This window comes from Gouania willdenowi, chromosome 21, assembly GCF_900634775.1.
Source record: "Gouania willdenowi chromosome 21, fGouWil2.1, whole genome shotgun sequence".
NCBI classification, from domain to species: domain Eukaryota; kingdom Metazoa; phylum Chordata; class Actinopteri; order Blenniiformes; family Gobiesocidae; genus Gouania; species Gouania willdenowi.
In genome coordinates this window covers 268,385-287,190 of record NC_041064.1, presented here as the reverse complement: position 1 = coordinate 287,190, position 18,806 = coordinate 268,385, and the positions used below count along the sequence as shown (strand labels likewise).

Below are 18,806 nucleotides of genomic sequence, written 5' to 3'. Positions count from 1 at the left end.
AACCAGATGATCTCTGTGCATCACTGAAGACCAAACACTTCTCCTGAAGATTGGTTTGGTCTAGCGTTTTAAATTTCATTCTTGGTCTTTCACACAAAAAAACTTTGTTGAGTTTGTAGATGTGGTTTGTTTGGTCCATCTCTGTGGTTAGAACATTCCTCCTCTGAAGGTCTATCCAGGGACCTTCTGGTGGTCTACCTTCATATATTCTGTTTGGATAGGTCCAAACACTGAAGGATTGTCTTCTCCTCAGTTGAGGTTGATCTTGTGAAGGTCTATCCTCAGGTCGTCCATCATTAGACGAGCTTCTGTCCACAGTCACCGTCTGTGGACCATGAGGTTGATGTGATGCTGTTTGATCTCCAGGCTGAAGGGGGGAAAAGAGCTGGGGCTGTAGCCACGGTGGTGGCTGCCCTGGACCTGGCTCGTGTCCGTCAGCCTGTGCATGTTGAAGGCGAGTGGACAGAGAGCCAAGAAGTGGAAACTGCCGAAGCAGAACCAAGCCAGCTTTGTGGAGCAGACTGGACTTCAACTTTCACTGCTCAGGAGTTGAGAACCGAGCCTCAGGTTAGAGTTCTGAGGAGACAAGGGTTTTACTGAGAGATTTGATCTGTTTCTGCTCTGATGGATAACAACACAAACTGTTATTACTGATAGTCATCATTTATAGTCCGACTCCACACAGATCTCTTTGTTGTCATGACGACATGAGCGTGGCCACATACAACAAAGCAGATAAAGGAACAGATACAATGAATGTGGATTTGTTCAAGCAGAGCTGAGCCGTATTGGCTCAGGGTTTTTCCTCCAATCCACTCATTTTGGGAGCATGTGATGCACACAGTGAGACAAATACACTACATCATTTAAAGAGTGGATTTCTATCACAGAATGTTTAATGAGAACAAATCTCTCAATAAGCCCCTGACGTCCAACAGGGACTCAGGCCCAGAACCAACAATAACACTCCTGTATGTCACTGCAGATTCAAACAGAAATCTCCTACCAGGTGGATTCTGGTCTCAGTATGTCCCCTGGTCCCACTTTCACTGTCTCTAAAGTGTCTGTCCCCAAACCCGAGCCTAGCTGTGAGGTAAGAGAGCCTCCACCAGGTGAACACTTCAAACCCAAAGACCATGACATGCTCAGAGACATCAGGGTTTAAGTCCTCCTCCTGGTCCAGGGGGACCAAGTCCTGCATGGTTCAGAATAGGTTTGATTCCAGATTCCAGGCTGTGCACCACAGGTCGACTATATTCTAAAAGCTCAGCACAGAGCACATGTTAGTTAACAGTTTAACAAATACAGGTCAAACATGGTGGTCTCTGAGCTGTGATTGGTCACTGTGAGTTTGTTTACCTTTTTGCTCACCCATAACAATCTTGATGTGAAGCATTGCGTAGATGTTTAACCTTCCTACTCTTCATCCTTCTCCCTAAACCATTCTATTAATGCAGCATTAATCCAGCCTCAGTCTGAACCACATGGTTTAATCAAACTAACGTTTAATACGCCCCATGCCGTGCTTTCATCGAGTGAATCCAGACTTCATCCCGATCACACTGTGGCTTCTCCTTCCTTCTGGGTTGGCCAGGTCTCTATTGCTGGGTCAGCCATCAGCACTCTGCACAAAGGGCTGTCCTTGTCCTCCTCCGTTGCGAGGACGGTTACCAGGCCAGTCAAGTCACCGAGTGTTTTCGGTCGGGCGACGGAGCTCAGAAAGACACCAGAGCTTGTCCCGTCTCCGTTCAAACACTTTGCTGAGGAGTTTCAGAGCGAAGCAGTGACCTCGGTTCAGGACCGTGAAGACCAGGTTTGTGATGAAGTTCATAATCTGGATGTTTAGCCTGTAGACAAACATGGCAATTAGACAAACATTGGCGTAAGTAAAGGTCACATCTGGAGAAGATTCAGCACATCTGGAAAGAAGAATTATTTGCGTCAGACATGTAACCTTTGAAAACTACTTCCTGTTGAATGTAGTCTGATGTAATGAACCATGAAAGACGAGTCCTTCTATGTTTGATTTCCTGGGCTTTAACAATGGATCCAGATGTTTGTCAGTGACTGAATGCTAACTGCTAACCTTTGCTTTGCAGGTGATGGAGGCAGCAGTGGTTTCTTCTACTGCTGGTGCTGTAGCCCCGCCCACCTTAATTTCTGTAAGTTTAAACACTAGGAGATTCAGTCATTGTTGTTTTTCTTTCTTTCAGTATGATCACATGTTTCTCCTCCTGCAGGGTTTGAAGAACCTGACGGTGACTGAAGGTGAGTCGGTGACTCTGGAGTGTCAGATCAGCGGTCAGCCGGCGCCCGCCATCATGTGGTTCAGAGAGGACTACAAGATCGAGAGCTCAATCGACTTCCAGATCAGCTTCCTGAGCGGATGTGCTCGGATGGTGATCAGAGAGGCCTTCGCCGAGGACAGCGGGCGCTTCAAGTGCACGGCTACCAACGAGGCGGGAACCGTCAGCACCTCCTGCTACCTGCTAGTCCAGGGTCAGTTTAAACACTAATAATTCAAGTAATTCGCCCAGGGACTTGTCATTAGGGGGTTCTTGGTCCCGGGGGCACCCTTGGGGTCCAGCGGGCTTGGCCTGCTTTCTCCGCTAGTCTCGGCGGGGGTTTTCCAGTAGGGATGGAGTGGTGGCTGTTGGCGGGGTGCGCTGGGTCCTCTGCTCCTTGGGGCTTTCTCGGGTGTGTATGTGGGGGCGGTGGCTGCCTCTCGGCTCGGGATCCTAGGGGTGTCTGGGGGGCTGCTCGGTCGTGGGGGGTGGCCTGGAGCTCCTTGGCCCCCTGCTCTTTCTGCTGGCCTGGTTGCGTCTTTGGGCCCGGGGCGCGCTTGGGTTTACAGTAGCGGTTTTTGCACATACACTGGTCTATGATGCACTGGCCTTAGACTGTAGATAAAACTGGTACTGGGCTTAACTTTAGACACGTTGATCCTAAATACCTGTTTTAGGTTTTACCACTCACTCCTTCCCTCTGTCCACAGACACCACCATTATACCTAAGCTTCACACTGGTCACCTGACTGGATTGATTACACAACACAATAAACACAATCTACACAACTACAACTACACATCTCACTCTCACTTTAAAGCAGTCACCTCTTCCCCACCCTTTCCATTTCCTACCCTTACTCTTTCTTCCTTGTTCCCTCCCCCTCTTTTTATGTTCTCCCGATAATAAAGTGTTGCTGTCTATAAAATATTACACTTCTTGTAGTGTTGACCTTCGACAGCATGTGCAGATAGTAAAAAACATAAAAAGAAAAAAACAATTCAACCAGAAACACATACTACCATTAGCTCTTGGTAGCTGTAAGCTATATTGAAGTAATGAGATAAGATGATGTGGTTTTTAAAGACAGATCTGCTCCCTCAGCCATAAAAAACTTAAATTTTGATTTGTTGTGTTTTTGTCTCATGGTCCTGCAGTGTCTGATGACATTGAGAGCAGAGAGGAGACTTTTACTGAACATGTGTCCATTGTTGAAGACCAACAGTGAGTGATCAGAGTCTCTCTAATGATATGATCATAATTGATGGGCAGTCAGTGTGACGAGTCCTGGTGGGTGTGGTTTCAGAGTCAGACAGGAGGCTAGTCCTGCTGAGCCTGTGGCAAATCCAGCTGCTCCGTTCTTCATAAAGAAGCCCAGCGTGCAGAAGCTGGTGGAGGGAGGCAGCGTGGTGTTTGAGTGTCAGGTCGGAGGAAGTCCTAAACCACACATCATCTGGAAGAAGAGCGGTGTGCCTCTGACCACAGGATACAGGTACAACAGGCTTCCTTTATATATATATATATATAATTATAACAGGGCTCTGATAACCTTCAAGTGTCTAAATGTGTCTGTAATGCTGTATTTCTATTGTTCCATCTTTTGTACATTAATAAATAAAGTTTAGGTGGTAGAGGGGTTGTCTTCTGATTGAGAGGTTGGGGGTTCAATCCCAGTCTATACCTGTCTATGTCCAACCATAAGTTGCTCCCAGTGGTCGATTAGAGCTTGTCATCTCAGCTCTGTCCCACTGGTGATATGTAAAGCGCTGCTCCCATGTGATATGTTATTCATGTTTCTTGGTCGGGATGTAAATGACACTGAATAGCAATAAAGTTTTCTGAATCTGAGTCTTTGAGACTACTTCAGTGTAGGGATAAATCGCTATATAAATCAAGTCCATTTGCCAATTCATGTGGGATGTTACCAACTAGTAATTTCTTCATAATGCACTGAGTTTCCATACATACATGTTACTGTGATGGGACTAAAGAAACTAAAAGCTTCCAGAGACAGTTTGACACAAGTATATGGGCTGTAATAAACATGCTCCTTTGAGCAACATAAGAGCAGTGAGTAAATAGCTCAGCTGCTTTTAGATCTGTATCTATTATAACTACTGCTTTCTTTCAGATACAAAGTGGCCTACAAGAAGGAGAGTGGCGAGTGCCATCTGGTCATTTCTATGACATTTGCTGATGATGCAGGAGAGTACACAGTGTTTGCTAAAAACCAGTTGGGAGAAGTTTCAGCCTCCGTCAGCCTCCTGGAGGAAGGTGAGTGGACTTCATGGCCCTGAAAGACCTTCTAGAGCACTGGGTCACATCAGGACCTTCTAAGCTTCTATTGTTTTCTATTATCTTGACCTCTAGATGAATATGAAATATACATAAAAAAACAAGAAGAAACCTTCAAGACTGAAGAGGTAACAATGGTGAAGGAGCCAAAAATAGGAGACATTCCTCCTATCTTTGTGACCACGAAACACATGACCAAGACCATCATCTCAGGACAGGTAAGAGAACTACTGACACACACACACACACACACACACACACACACACACATACACACATAGATATCTGGCTTGTTCTTCTCAAACTAATCAAGTCACTCATGTGTGTTCTGTATTATCTTATCAGGAATTTCACTTATCGGCCATCGAGCTGAGGATCATCCAGGAGATCGAGCTGCGCATCATGAGGATCTCCTACAGAGAGCTGGTGTTAGAGGACGGAGAGCTAGAGGTGACCGTGGCTGAGGAGGAGGCCGTGCAGCCAGCTTTTCAGACACCGGTGAAGAACTACAGGATCATAGAGGGGATGGGCGTCACCTTCCACTGCAGGATGAATGGATTCCCACTGCCTAAGGTGACCACGTCTGATAAGAATGGCCAGAGAACAGAATGAGACCCTGATTGGATTGAAAACCACGTGATTGAGACTCTGGGCTTTGTTGTAGATATCCTGGTTCAAAGACGGTCAGCGCATTCGAGCCGGAGACAAATACCAGATGGAGGTTCTTCAGGATGGCCGAGCCAGCCTCCGTCTGCCTGTGGTGCTGCCAGAGGACGAAGGTGTTTACACCGCCTTCGCCAGCAACATGAAGGGTAACTCTGTCAGCTCTGGCAAGCTCTACATTGAGCCGTCTGGAGCACGAGTCATGCCTCAGCCAGCCACGCAGAGGATTAGGTGAGGCTGTCCTCCATGCACACAGAAACATGTGATGGCTGTGATCAATAACACTGAGCACCTCCTCAGCTCTGCATCTCCTCGCTCAGTGAGCCGCTCTCCCAGCCGCTCCCCAGGACGTTCCCCCGCCCGTCGGCTTGATGAGACCGACGAGGCCTCACTGGAAAGACTCTACAAACCAGTGTTTGTCATGAAGCCTTGCTCGTGTACATGCTCTGAAGGTCAAACAGCCAGGTTTGACCTGAAGGTCGTTGGCCGACCAATGCCCGACACTTACTGGTTCCACAACGGTAGGAGAAACAACCACAGCAGACAAACGTTACCCTAAAGATCTGAGCAGCAGATGTAAAAGTCACATTTCTTTGCACTGTTTCTCAGGACAACAAGTCATTAGTGACTACACTCACAAGATTGTGATTAAAGAGGATGGTACTCAGTCCCTGATCATTGTCCCAGCCATGCCTCAAGACTCTGGAGAATGGACTGTAGTGGCTCAGAACAGAGCCGGACGCTCATCCATCTCCATCACCCTGACTGTTAATGGTAAAAAAGTTTAGGCTTGCTGTTTACAGAGAAGATCGTCACTAATAGCATTCACTTTTACTTTGTTTTTTAGCCAAAGAGATGCTGCTGCGTCCACAGTTCACTGAGAAGCTGAAGAACATCAGTGTTAAACAAGGAACGTTGGTGGAACTGGCTGTGAAAGCCATTGGAAACCCACTGCCTGACATCGTGTGGCTGAAGAACAGTGACATCGTAACGCCACACAAGCACCCACACATTCAGTAAGTCTAAAGCATAACAGCAGGGATTCTATATTCTGTTCTATATTCTGTTTGGAGTGGTTATTAGTTGCAGTTTTGTTACACTTTGTATTAGTAATACATAATGACAGTACTGGCTCCACACTATATCAATATTATTATTGTTATTAGAAGAAGCAGTTTAATTTTGGACATGTAAAGACAAAATAAATAAATTACATAAATCCAATCAGTGCTGTCCTCTTAGGAAAACATCTGCATTACAGATAGCCAGCCTTTGTTTTGATCCCGTTCTCTGGTATTTCACGTTAGTCAGAATCTTTAAGTTGTCTAAATACATAAACTGAGTCTGGAAGTATCAAAAATCAAACTCTTCTAATGAAAAACATCACATTTTAATTTGCTCCAGAATTGAAGGAGCCAGAGGACAGGCTACATTTCAGATTCCTTCAGCTGCAGGCTCAGACAGCGCTTGGTACACCGCCACCGCCATCAACAAGGCCGGCAGGGACACCACCCGCTGCAGAGTCAACGTAGAGGTGGACTACACTGAGCCTGAACCAGAGAGGAAGCTCATCATAACCAAAGGAACATACAAGGCCAAGGAAATCGCTGCTCCTGAGCTGGAGCCGCTTCACCTGCGCTATGGCCAGGAGCAGTGGGAGGAGGGAGACCTGTACGACAAAGAGAAGCAGCAGAAACCACAGTTCAAGAAGAAGTTGACCTCCATCAGGATGAAGCGCTTCGGTCCGGCTCACTTTGAGTGCAGACTGACACCCATCGGTGACCCCACCATGACGGTGGAGTGGCTGCACGATGGGAAGCCCCTGGCTGCTGCTAACAGGCTGAGGATGATCAATGAGTTTGGATACTGCAGCCTGGACTACGAAGTGGCCTACGCTAGAGACAGCGGCGTCATCACCTGCAGGGCCACCAACAAGTTTGGAGTGGACCAGACGTCAGCCACTCTGATCGTGAAGGATGAGAAAGGTCTGGTGGAAGAAACGCAGCTGCCCGAAGGCAGAGTCCACCGCATTGATGAGCTTGAGCGCATGGCTCATGAAGGAGGCCCGTATGGAGTCACTGCAGAGGAAGAAACAGAGAAACAGAAACCTCTGATTGTTCTGCTTCCAGAACCAACAAGAGTACTAGAAGGTGACATTGCTCGATTCCGCTGCAGGGTGACTGGTTATCCTGCTCCAAAGGTCAACTGGTATCTCAACGGACAGCTTATCCGCAAAAGCAAGAGGTACAGACTTCGCTACGATGGTATTTATTATATGGAGATCACTGAAATCAAATCTTATGATGCTGGAGAGGTCAAAGTGGTGGCCGACAATAATCTGGGTTCAACTGAGCACATTGTGAAGCTGGAAATCCAGCAGAAAGAGGACTTCAGGACTCATTTGCGCCGTGCTCCTGAGACTAGGCCAGCTGAGGCTGCACCTGAACCAGGAAAAGTAGCCTTTGAGGTGGTGAAAGAGGAAAAATCTGCAGAGGACTCACAGCTGAAAGAGGTTGTTAAGTTAAAGAAAACCCAGAGGGTTGCTCATGAGAAAGATACAGAAGAGTCAGAGGAGCTGAGGAGCAAATTTAAACGCAGGACAGAGGAAGGTTACTATGAGTCAATCACTGCTGTGGAGCTGAAGTCTCGTAAGAGAGATGAATCTTATGAGGATCTGCTCAAGAAAACAAAGGAGGAGCTGCTTCATCGTGCCAAAGAGAAAGAAGAAGCTGAAAAGAAGAAGAAGGAAAAGGAGCTTAATGTCACTGCCAAACCTCTGAAACCTGAAAGGGTGAAACTTTCGGCCAGTATGGAGGCCCCAAAGATCCAGGAGCGTATCACCAGCCAGACGGTTGCACTAGGGGACGAAGTCAAGTTCAGAGTCCGAGTCGTGGGCAGACCTGACCCTGAGTGCCAGTGGTTTAAGAATGGAGTTCTAATGGAGAAGTCAGAGCGAGTTTACTGGTTCTGGCCTGAAGACCACGTCTGTGAGCTGGTGATTAAAAATGTTAGGGCAGAAGACTCAGCCAGCATCATGGTGAAGGCCACCAATAAGGCTGGGGAGACCTCGGGCCATGCCTTCCTGCTGGTGCAAGGTAAGAAAGTGTCTAGTGTGAGATAACTGACTGTAGCAGTAACTGTTTAGTGGGTTACTGTATTTGCAGAGACAAACATCTGGATGTGTTGAGTCTGGTTCATGTTCTAAACCTGTTTATTATGTATGCGTTGTTTTAAAATAGCAAAACAAGTGATTAGTTTCACACAGAAGCTTGAGGAGGTCAATGCCAAGGAGAAAGACACCATGGCCACATTTGAATGTGAAACCAATGAGCCATTTGTGAAGGTCAAATGGCTGAAGAACAACCTTGAGATCTTCTCTGGAGATAAATACCGTATGCACTCGGACAGGAAAGTTCACTTTCTGTCAGTTCTGGTCATTGAAATGAAGGATGATGCTGATTACAGCTGTGTACTGGTGGAGGACGAGAACATAAGGACCACCTCTAAACTCATTGTGGAAGGTGGGTGGACTGAATGTTCAGGATCAATCAAGAATGTTATTACTATTAGATATATATGCAGTATTTCCACAGGTTTTAGCTTTGGAAGAGTTGTTCTCTACGTACAGTTTTCTAGTTTAGACGTGTTTCCTACTTGCACACGTTAGCAAACATTAACAAGCTCACATTTTGAAACACTGACATCTCAAGTTGTTTTCAGTTTTCTTAAAAAAAAAACCTAACCGTAACACTTTATGTTTATCGTTAGGTACCGTCAGTGACACAAAGTCATAGGATTGTAATTGGCTGAGCTGCAGTGTTTTGGTCATGTGACGCAGTGCAGCTCTGGGTTATGTGTCTGAAAAAAGGTCAGGAGTGTATTGGCTGCTATTAGTGTCACTACAGAGGAAAGATGGCGCTCACCAACTTTAGCTGCTAAACCGTTAGTGTTATAGATGGTCTTTGATAGAAACGTGGGCTGCTGGCCTGTCACAGTTCTTCTGTGAGGTCCTCTTATAGTTTTGTGTGGTTGACCTAGTACAGAGAGTAAACGGCTTCTCTTTGTTGTGAACAGGAGCTCCTCTTGAGATCGTGAAGCAGCTGGAGAACACTGAGGTACCAGAGACGTACAGTGGAGAGTTTGAGTGTGTGGTGTCTCGTGAAGATGCTGAAGGCAGCTGGTTCTTTGGAGACAATCTGCTCTATCCCAGTGGAAAGTACCAAATGACTTCCCGTCGTGGCCGACACACCCTGTCAGTGAAAGACGTGAAGAAGAAGGACCAGGGAAAATACACCTTCAAAGTGGGCAACTTCAAGTCCAGCGCCTCATTGAAGATGAAATGTAAGTCATGGAGTGAATGTGAAGTTTGTCGCTGTGTGGATCAGTGTTAGCTAAACACGGTTGGATATTTGTTCTTCTTGTTGATAATGAAGCTTGATGGTGTTAACATGTGTGTCGTTCTGCCTCAGTGCGCCCCGTCACCCTGCTGCAGCCTCTGACTGACCTTACCGTCTGTGAGGGAGACATAGCTCAGATGGAGGTCAAGTTCTCACAGGAGAACGTTGAAGGAAGCTGGATGAAGAACGGCCAGCCCATCACCGCCTCCAACCGCCTGCATATGGTGATCGACAAGCAGGTCCACAAACTCCTGATTGAAGACACCATCAAGGACGACTTTGGGGTTTACGCCTTTACTGTCCCTGCGCAAGACATCACTACTTCAGCCAAGCTGGTCGTCCAACGTAAGAACATCATCAACATGTTTTCATTCTTTGGGAAACATTTTTATTAATTTTTTTATTTATTTTAGTAGGGACAGTACATATTAATGAACATTCAAAAAAACGTGAATATGTCAGATTGTAGCCAACGACTAATTTCCATCTGTTGTCCTTAGACAGGCTGATGTAATAAAATGTTACACTTAACAATAAAACATGGTGAGACATAAAACAATATACAAAAGGATTACATACAGGACAAAGAACATAGGGATCATAAAATACAGTAACTTTTCATGTAAATGGAACAACTACACTATCAGGAGAATAAACGATGCTGTAGGACCAAGAAATGTACAGAAGAAAGAAAAACAGTTCACGTCCACATAGTCAGAGTTGGTCAATCACAGGAGTGCAACAATACATTTACATTATCATAATCATTTATTTAAAGTGCCACTGTGCACTGTGAATAGCCCTGAATTGCCTTTTAATAATAATAATTATAATAATAAAAAAATAATAATAAAAGTATATATATATCTAAAGTGCTATAGTGTATAGCACATAGCCCTAAGGTGCATTATAAAAATATGTGGTCACAAGTCTGGGTTGATCTGAGCCACTCCTTTAAATTACTTTTAAAAGTGTTAAAGCTGTGGTTGGTAAACTGTTCCACTGAACGCTGCCTTTGTAGGACAGGACGTTTTGACCAAAGGTAGTTTTTCTCACAGGCACTTGACAGTCACCCCTGCTTCTGGTCCTAGTGGACCTCGAGGCAGTTGTTCTGTATTTAATGTATTATCGTCTCACCAAATGATTGAACCGGTTGGTGTTTATTACAGGGATTGGTATCCTGATCCCGCTGAAGGACATCAGTGCTGTGGAGGGAACCAAAGTCGTCCTGGAGGCCAAGATCTCAGCACAGGATGTTGCTTCAGTCAAATGGTACCATGATGGCAAACCCATGAGTCCAAGTGAGCGAATCCAGATGGTGGCCAAGGGAGCCAAACAGCGGCTGGTCTTCAACAGGAGCTACGCCTCTGATGAAGGACAATACAAGCTGGTGGTGGGCCGAGCTGACACCAGCTGCAAGTTCACCGTGCAGCGTAAGTTACAGGCAACGAGATTCATCACAATAGTCCAAGATTGTTTCATCCTTAGTATCTTCTGGTTTCTATATTCATGCTGAAACAATAGCCAGGAACCAGCAGGAACATGGGGGGGGGATTCACATCTGTAAAACAATCTGGATGTATAGAAACATTTGTTGCTTTCTTTCTTTCTTCTTCTGAAATCATACTTCTCATGTATCAACCATCACCAAACTTTCCACTGAGCTCCAATTCATCCCAGATTGTCTCAGCTGCAAAAATAGTCCAATCGTCCTAAAGGTGTTAAACTTATCAAACTTGTCTCCTCCCACAATTTTTGCTGAATTGACACCAAACTGTTGGCAGCTCATCTCTCACTTCCAAATATCTGCTTGTTGCTCAGAATTGCCTACTTTTGCCTGAAATGACCTGGCCCTGACCATTGCTGGGCAGCACGATAATAACATAGTAACACATCATGTGCGTTACTTCTTCCCTGTTTGTCTCCAACAGCCATTCAGATTGTGAGTTTGATGAAGGACAAACAGTGCTCGGAGTCAGAAAATGTCACCTTCGAGGTGGAGGTTTCTCATCCTGGTATCGATGCCTTCTGGACCTTTAAGAGGCAGCCGCTCAAAGCTGGAGCCAAGCATAAAATAGAATCCAGCAAAAAGCACCACACCCTAACGGTCATGAATGCCATGAAGGACGAGGAGGGCGAGTATATGTTTGCTGCTGGTGAGAAGACATGTAGTGCCTTGCTCACCGTCACTGGTAAGTGCTGCAATGCATCCAAACACTGCTGGGTTCAAGTCTTACCTACAAGGCCTGAACTAGTATTCTCTGTCACCAGGTGGCGCCATCAAGAAGCCACTGAGGGACTTGATGGTTGCCAGCTCCCAGACTGCGGTCTTAGAGTGTGAAGTGGCCAATCCATCTGTGGAAGGACAATGGCTAAAAGACGGACATCTGGTTGACCCGAGTGAAAACGTGCTGAGTGAGTCAGATGGTGCTGTGAGACGCCTCATCATCATCATCACCAAAGCCACCGATATTGGAGAGTACACCTACCAGGTGGCTACGTCCAAAACCTCTGCCTGTCTGAAGGTCGAAGGTAAGAAAACTCTGGTCCACGTTCTCTTTTCTTTGAAAGGGTTTTTGTTGTTGAGAGCTTAAAATAATAGTTTTTGTTCCTTAGACTAAGAATCTTAAACTCATCTCACTTGAGGATTGGACCAAAAAATTCTAAGCAAAAGAAACCAGTGGATTTCTAACAATACTGTGCATTAATTTATGGATGTAAACAGACTTTTGTGTCTTTGGTCTCTAGCTCCAGATTAATATGATGATCAATTGTCTTTTCTAAAGTGATGCTGACACAGCGTTCAGAATGTGTCCCAGATCTTGATCAAGTGTTTGTAAACAACAAAATGCTTCAACTGCTGATTTCTGTTTCCATCACATTATAATCAATCAATCAATCAATCAATCAATCAATCAATCTTTATTTGTATAGCGCCAAATCATAACCAATGGTATCTCAAGACACTTTACAGTAGAGCAGTCTTAAGGACGGACTCTTCATTTTATGGATACACACATATGCATATATACGTATATACACATACATATGTATCCCACACCCAACATGAATTCATCATGGCGGCAAGGAAAACCTTCTGTTAAGCAGCAGGAACCTTGTGTGGATCCCATTCCTATGATGAACAGCCATCCATATATAAGGGATATATATATATATAACATTATAACATTATAACTGACTCAGAATGTGGTGTCCATAATTAAAGTGTAGAGAGAGCAGATCTGTTCAGAACCTATAATAGTTATGGTTTGTTTCATCTCAGCTACTACCTCTGAGTGAAAGAAAACATCCAAACATTGGCTTGTTTGAAGCTACATGATGCTAAAGAGCTGTTGTCTCTGTCCACAGCGGTGAAGGTGAAGAAAACCCTGAAGAACCTCAACGTGGTCCAGACGCAGCAGGCCGTCTTCACCCTGGAGCTCACCCATGAAGATGTGAAGGGTGCACAGTGGATCAAAAACGGTGTGGAGATCCAGCCCAGTGACAAATATGAAATCACCATGGAAGGCACCACCCACACTCTGAAGATCAACAACTGCAGTACCCAGGATGAGTCAGTGTACTCCTTCAAACTGGGAAAGCTCTCAGCCAATGCTCGGCTCAATGTTGAAGGTAAGAACTCCTCCAATGTTTCTGCTTTCTGATGTTAAATCGAATATTCCTAACAGTGAAACGTTCCTCCCTCAGCTCTGAAGATCCTAAAGAAACCCAAGGACATGACTTCACTACTTGGTGCTACTGCTGTGTTTGAAGTGGAGATTTCTGAGGACAACATCCCTGTGAAGTGGATGTTCAAGAACAAGGAAGTGAGCCCCAGTGAGCACTACAGGATGATCTCTGAGAAGAAAACCCACAAACTGATTGTGCAGGACGTGGACAACAGTAAAGAGGGCAACTACACAGTGGTGGTGGGTCACCTGCAGTGCAGCGCCTGCCTCATGGTTGAGTGTGAGTACCCAAAGCAGTTTAGAACAAAGTCTATGTCATATCTCCATGACACCTGCTGACTCAGTCATTTGGTTTCTCTCTCCTCAGCTCTACGAGTCACCAAACCTCTGAAGAACGTGATCGTCCCAGAGACGCAGACGGCCTCTTTCGAGTGCGAGGTGTCTCACTTCAATGTTCCGTCCATGTGGTTGAAGGACGGCGTGGAGATTGAGATGAGTGAGAAGTTCAGGATCGTGGTTCAGGGAAAGCTCCACCAGCTGAAGATCACCAACACCAGCAAGGACGACTCAGCCGAGTACACCTTCGTCTGCGGGAACGATCGCGTATCGGCCACGCTCACCGTCAGCCGTAAGACCACCTTCAAAGTCTCTGGAACTCAAAGAGAACCTGATCACTTTCATTTATAACCAAAGTAATGAGCATGAACCATCTGAACTTTTCCCAAAGTCCCAGAGCTACGCAACGGTTCAGATTTATGTTTGAAGGCTTCAGAGAAAGAGAAAAATAAGTGTTATTTTCCACAGAAAAAGCATTTGATGTTTAAAGGTGCAGTCCGCAACTTTTCTCCCCCTCCCTCCCCGCTGCTGTCTTGCCCTGCCTCCAAACTGTCCAAAGTCCCTCCCTCAGAGGAGCTAACAAGCTAACGTTAGTCCAACAGCAACATCACAGTAATATAACATGCTCTGTTAAAAGCATAATACTGCAGCGCTTCTCTCTCTCAATGTGCACACAACTCAGGGTCACTTACAGCAGCCACATGGAGGCTCCTGTGCGCACATGTACTACACATGTACTACAGAGTTCTAGTTTCACATAAACTACTAGTTTGATGTAAAGCTGTCCTTACACAGTGACAGCTTTAGTAAATATGACAAAAAATTACTTTAATTAAAGTTACAGACTGCACCTTTAAAGACACAAAGCTCATCAGTGTTTAACGTAAGAGGTGAAAAAAGTGAAAATGTTCATCTGACACAGTCAGTGATATGTTATAAAGCTCAGAACCACACACAGCATCTAAAGCTGAATCCTTCACATATAAAACATCTCCATAGGCGGCAATGCTTCAAAACGTTTTACATGAAATGAAAATAAGACAGTCTTAGTTTTATTTTTAAAAGTTCAAAAGTCTCTCCAAACATCATTTTCACTTTTTCCTGAGATTTTGGATTCCGGTTCACTTTTAAATTTTAATTATTTTTCAGCAATTCTGATCACCACAATGCTCCAGGACCTAAACGCTAAGGAGAAAGACTCCGTCACCTTCGAGGTAAACATCAACTACGAGGGTGTGACCTTCAAGTGGCTTAAGAATGGTGTGGAAATACGTTCTACGGACAGATGTTACGCTCGCTGCAAACAGTTTACGCACACTCTGAGCCTCAGGAACGTTCACTTTGGAGATAGCGCTGAGTACACCTTCATGGCCGGCTCTGCCGTCACCTCCGCCAAACTGGATGTTGAAGGTAAGATGACCTTCATCATCCCATCACTTTGTTTTCTACTCTTGAACATGATGTGTATGTGTCTATTTATGCCTAAACTTCCTTAAAGTTTAAAACAAACATTGTCAGACTCTCCTTAAGAACCTTTGGAACGTTCTCCACAGGTTGTAATAGAGCTCATTGGTGAACTAATCATTCCTTTTTAAAGTCTACTGAGAACCTCATGAACAGTAGAGACAGATCAAACTCTTCCATGTACCCATTGGAGCAGCTCAGAGGGACCACTGTAGACCACGACACACTGACGCAATGATTGTGCTGTTTTCAGCACGTGTGGTTGATTTCACTAAACACTTGAAGGATCTGAAGATCACAGAGAAGAAGAGGGCAACCTTTGAGTGTGAAGTTTCTGAGGCCAACATCCAGGTGATGTGGATGAAGGACGGGCAGGAGCTGGAGATGTCTGACAGGTGTGAGCTCTTCATCAGGTGTGAGAGCATTTGGTCTTTTTAACTTCATCCTGACATGTATTTGTTCTTCTCCCGCAGGCACAAGATGTCCTCTGATGGGTTCGTGCACCACCTAGTGCTGCCTTCAGTGCGTTTCTCTGATGCCGGTGAATACACGGCAGTGGCCGGGTCCAGCATGTCCAAAGGTCACCTGACTGTGGAAGGACGTGACGTCCGCATTTCTGAACCTGTCACCAGGAACATTGTGGTGGGTTCATCTCTGTGTTGGTGGGGGTTTGTCATCAGAGGGCCATTGGTTCTAATCCCATCTGGTCCATCACTGTGGGATGTTGATCAGTCCCTGAACTCTTACTAAATTAAAGTGTGTGGGTTCTAATATGTTCATACATATTAATGTTCTTTAGGTGATTGAGAGACAACGAGCCACCTTTGAGTTTGAGGTTGGTGAGGAAGAGGTGGAGGGTCGCTGGATGAAGAATGGAATAGAGATCAAGTTCTCCGTGGAGGAACGGTTCAGCTATGTGACAATCAGGAAGCTCCATCGTCTGACCATCTCTGAGACTTACAGGAGTGATGCTGGAGAGTACACCTTCTTAGCTGGAAAGAACCGCAGCTCCATGGACCTCCACGTCAGGCGTAAGGACTTCTGAGGACTGATCAGTAGCTGAAGTAGATCTCTGATCATCTGCTTTTTCTGTTTCAGTTCCAGAGCCTCCACAGATAGTTCGTCACATGCAGGCCCTGAACGTGATGTCAGGGCGCTCAGCTCGCTTTTCCACACAGGTTTCTGGACTTCCACAGCCTCATGTGTCCTGGTTCAAGGACTCTGAGCTTCTGTACACCAGCTCCAAATGCAAAATTCTCCATGATGAACATGAGCACACAATGCTGCTGCTGGAGGTCTTCCCAGAGGACGCTGGTGTCTACATCTGTGAGGCCAAGAATGATTTTGGAGAGGCATCGAGTTCTGCTCCTTTGACTGTGGAAGGTAGGTCACCTTCAGACGATTAAAGTCAGCTCACAGTGAGATGATAATGTGGTCCTCCTGTGTTCCAGTCCCTGATGTGGTGGACACGTCCAGGCTTTCAGCTCCAGTGCTGACGTCTTCAATGAAGGACGTCCTGGTCTCAGAGGGAAGTTGTGCTCGGTTCCAGTGCAGCTTCTCAGGAGAAGGTATATGCTCGTCCTCCACCTGCTATTCCTCCCTCAGCTCTAGGTGACCATCATGTGTTTGGCTGCTCAGATCTGCAGGTTTCTTGGTTCTGTAACAACAGAGAACTCAAACAGTCAGGCGTCTTCCAAACGTCCAGGTCGGGGGAAACGTTCCAGTTGGACATCTCCAGTGTGCTCCCAGCCCACAGTGGAGAGTACTCCTGTGAGGCATCCAATGCAGTAGGGATGGCCTCCAGCTCTGCCTCTCTTCATATTGACGGTAGGTTCCATGTTCTCTAAGAGACACGGATATTAACAATAATAATAATAATAATTCCAGGGTAATGTTCCACACACACTCAGCAGCTCCAACATCTTCTTCTATTAATAAACCTAAACAGTTTGTTTCCCTTTGACTTTCTTCTAACATGGTAGAAAAGTAGCAACATTGTGTTCAAGTTAAAATAGTGTTATTTGCATTAATGTCAGTCCTTGTTCTCCAATAAAGACTTAACATGAGTTTGTTTTTGGTTGAACGTGTCTCTCATCTGTTTCCGTACAAATGGATGCTCAGAACCCATCATATCAATAGATCATTATATTATTACATTATAGATCATTATAACATTAGATCAATAGATCCTGGCCTACATGAGCAGGTCCATTCCAGGACGTGTTCCTGGTTCCTGGTTCTCTGATGTTTCTGTTCTACTGTGTCTCACTGCCAGATGACAAAACTTTAGCTCACACACTAATCACACAGAGGGAGGAGTCGGCTCTTAGCTCCGCCCACGTCACCCACACTCTGTTGCACAGCAGCTCTGAGAGTGAGAGGAGGGTTAACATTGAGAGCTCAGAGGTGGAGGGGTGCGTTGGGCCCCCACTGCTCAGCACCATGAACGATGTGCGTGTGAAGAGCGGTGAAAACGCCACTTTCAGCTGCTCCTTCCTGGCCCCGCCCCTCACTCATGTGACCTGGGATCATGACGGCCACGGGATTGGCGACTCTGAGCGGGTGAAAACGTGTCAAAGTGGGGGGGCGTTATCCCTGCTCATCCACGCAGTGCGTGTAGCAGATGAAGGAACTTACCGCTGCACGGCCGCCACCCAGCACGGCCAGGGCATCTCCAGCGCCCGCCTCATGGTGGAAGGTGGTCTCTCTCTCTTTTTACCAGTCACCCCATCCCATCCCTCATTAACCTCTTTATCTAACCTGGTAATAGACTAACTTCATCTAGTCCAGGACCTAGGATCCCCCCTCACGCCATCCTCCATCTACTAACACTGTTCGTCCCACACAGACAGACCACAACACTACGAGTGAAGCCTCAACTCTCAGAGCATCAGAGGGCGGAGCCTCTTGATCAGAAGGCGGAGCCTCCCTTGGAGCTTCCCTAATAAAGTGTTGTTGTTGTTCCACAGTGATTAGTGATAAATTGGTTGTGGTTTCACTCGTGGTTCTTGGTCTCATCCTGTGTTAACCTGATGATGTCTGACAGCTAACTCTAACTCTATCCTCATTCAGCTGAAGAAGCTCATGTCAGCGCAGAAAGCCCCATCGAGTCTGAGCCTAAAAAGGTTCTGGTGCACAGGGTGGGCCTCACAGCGCCCCCTGTTGATAAACACCACAAACAGGAGGAAGGTGTGGAGTCCTTCCAGCAGAACCTGCTGAGTCAGCTGTATTTCCCTGACCTGCTGACTCAGGACCAGCAGCTTCACGTTCTCCCTGACTTCCTGCTCAGTCTGAGCTCTGATCCATTGGGCCGAGGGGACGCCGGCTCCCTGTTTTGCGTTATGAGGGGCCTCCCAGGCCCTGTGGTTCTGTGGCTCCGTGAGCACTTGAACTTGGAGAAGTGTTACTCAGTGAAACATGACGGGCCCCTGTGTCAGAGGCTGTGGGTCCCCCCACTATCTCAGTCCCACACAGGGATGAAAGGTTGGCATCTGCATGATTCTGGTCCTGTTCTGCTCACACTAGGCTCCACCCACACAGCTGTGTGTAGACAGGACACTGTTTGATAGACAGGCGCATGCAACACTGTCACGCTCACAGGAAGCAGAGGATGGCACTCAGTCTAACAGCCTGGCTCCGCCCACACACCTCCAGGGTGAGTTTTTCATCTATTTCT

The 18,806-nt window shown here is 46.1% G+C and overlaps 1 protein-coding gene across 1 annotated transcript in view; it reads left to right on the top strand.

Annotated features, from left to right (window-relative positions):
* LOC114454835 (titin-like) overlaps positions 1 to 18,806 on the top strand; it is a 168,620-nt gene that overhangs the window by 4,832 nt on the left and 144,982 nt on the right. Inside the window, 33 exon segments of the mRNA XM_028435630.1 lie at positions 367 to 567; positions 986 to 1,093; positions 1,595 to 1,813; positions 2,100 to 2,162; positions 2,241 to 2,499; positions 3,444 to 3,510; positions 3,593 to 3,778; positions 4,418 to 4,560; positions 4,657 to 4,799; positions 4,927 to 5,154; positions 5,246 to 5,475; positions 5,545 to 5,765; positions 5,854 to 6,018; positions 6,092 to 6,260; positions 6,649 to 8,339; positions 8,484 to 8,765; positions 9,319 to 9,585; positions 9,714 to 9,986; positions 10,811 to 11,074; positions 11,573 to 11,833; positions 11,913 to 12,173; positions 13,011 to 13,274; positions 13,350 to 13,610; positions 13,698 to 13,958; positions 14,816 to 15,076; positions 15,384 to 15,525; positions 15,604 to 15,772; positions 15,930 to 16,161; positions 16,229 to 16,513; positions 16,582 to 16,698; positions 16,769 to 16,957; positions 17,406 to 17,828; positions 18,203 to 18,613. Of these exon segments, the coding sequence (XP_028291431.1) occupies positions 367 to 567; positions 986 to 1,093; positions 1,595 to 1,813; positions 2,100 to 2,162; positions 2,241 to 2,499; positions 3,444 to 3,510; positions 3,593 to 3,778; positions 4,418 to 4,560; positions 4,657 to 4,799; positions 4,927 to 5,154; positions 5,246 to 5,475; positions 5,545 to 5,765; positions 5,854 to 6,018; positions 6,092 to 6,260; positions 6,649 to 8,339; positions 8,484 to 8,765; positions 9,319 to 9,585; positions 9,714 to 9,986; positions 10,811 to 11,074; positions 11,573 to 11,833; positions 11,913 to 12,173; positions 13,011 to 13,274; positions 13,350 to 13,610; positions 13,698 to 13,958; positions 14,816 to 15,076; positions 15,384 to 15,525; positions 15,604 to 15,772; positions 15,930 to 16,161; positions 16,229 to 16,513; positions 16,582 to 16,698; positions 16,769 to 16,957; positions 17,406 to 17,828; positions 18,203 to 18,613 (8,716 nt within the window).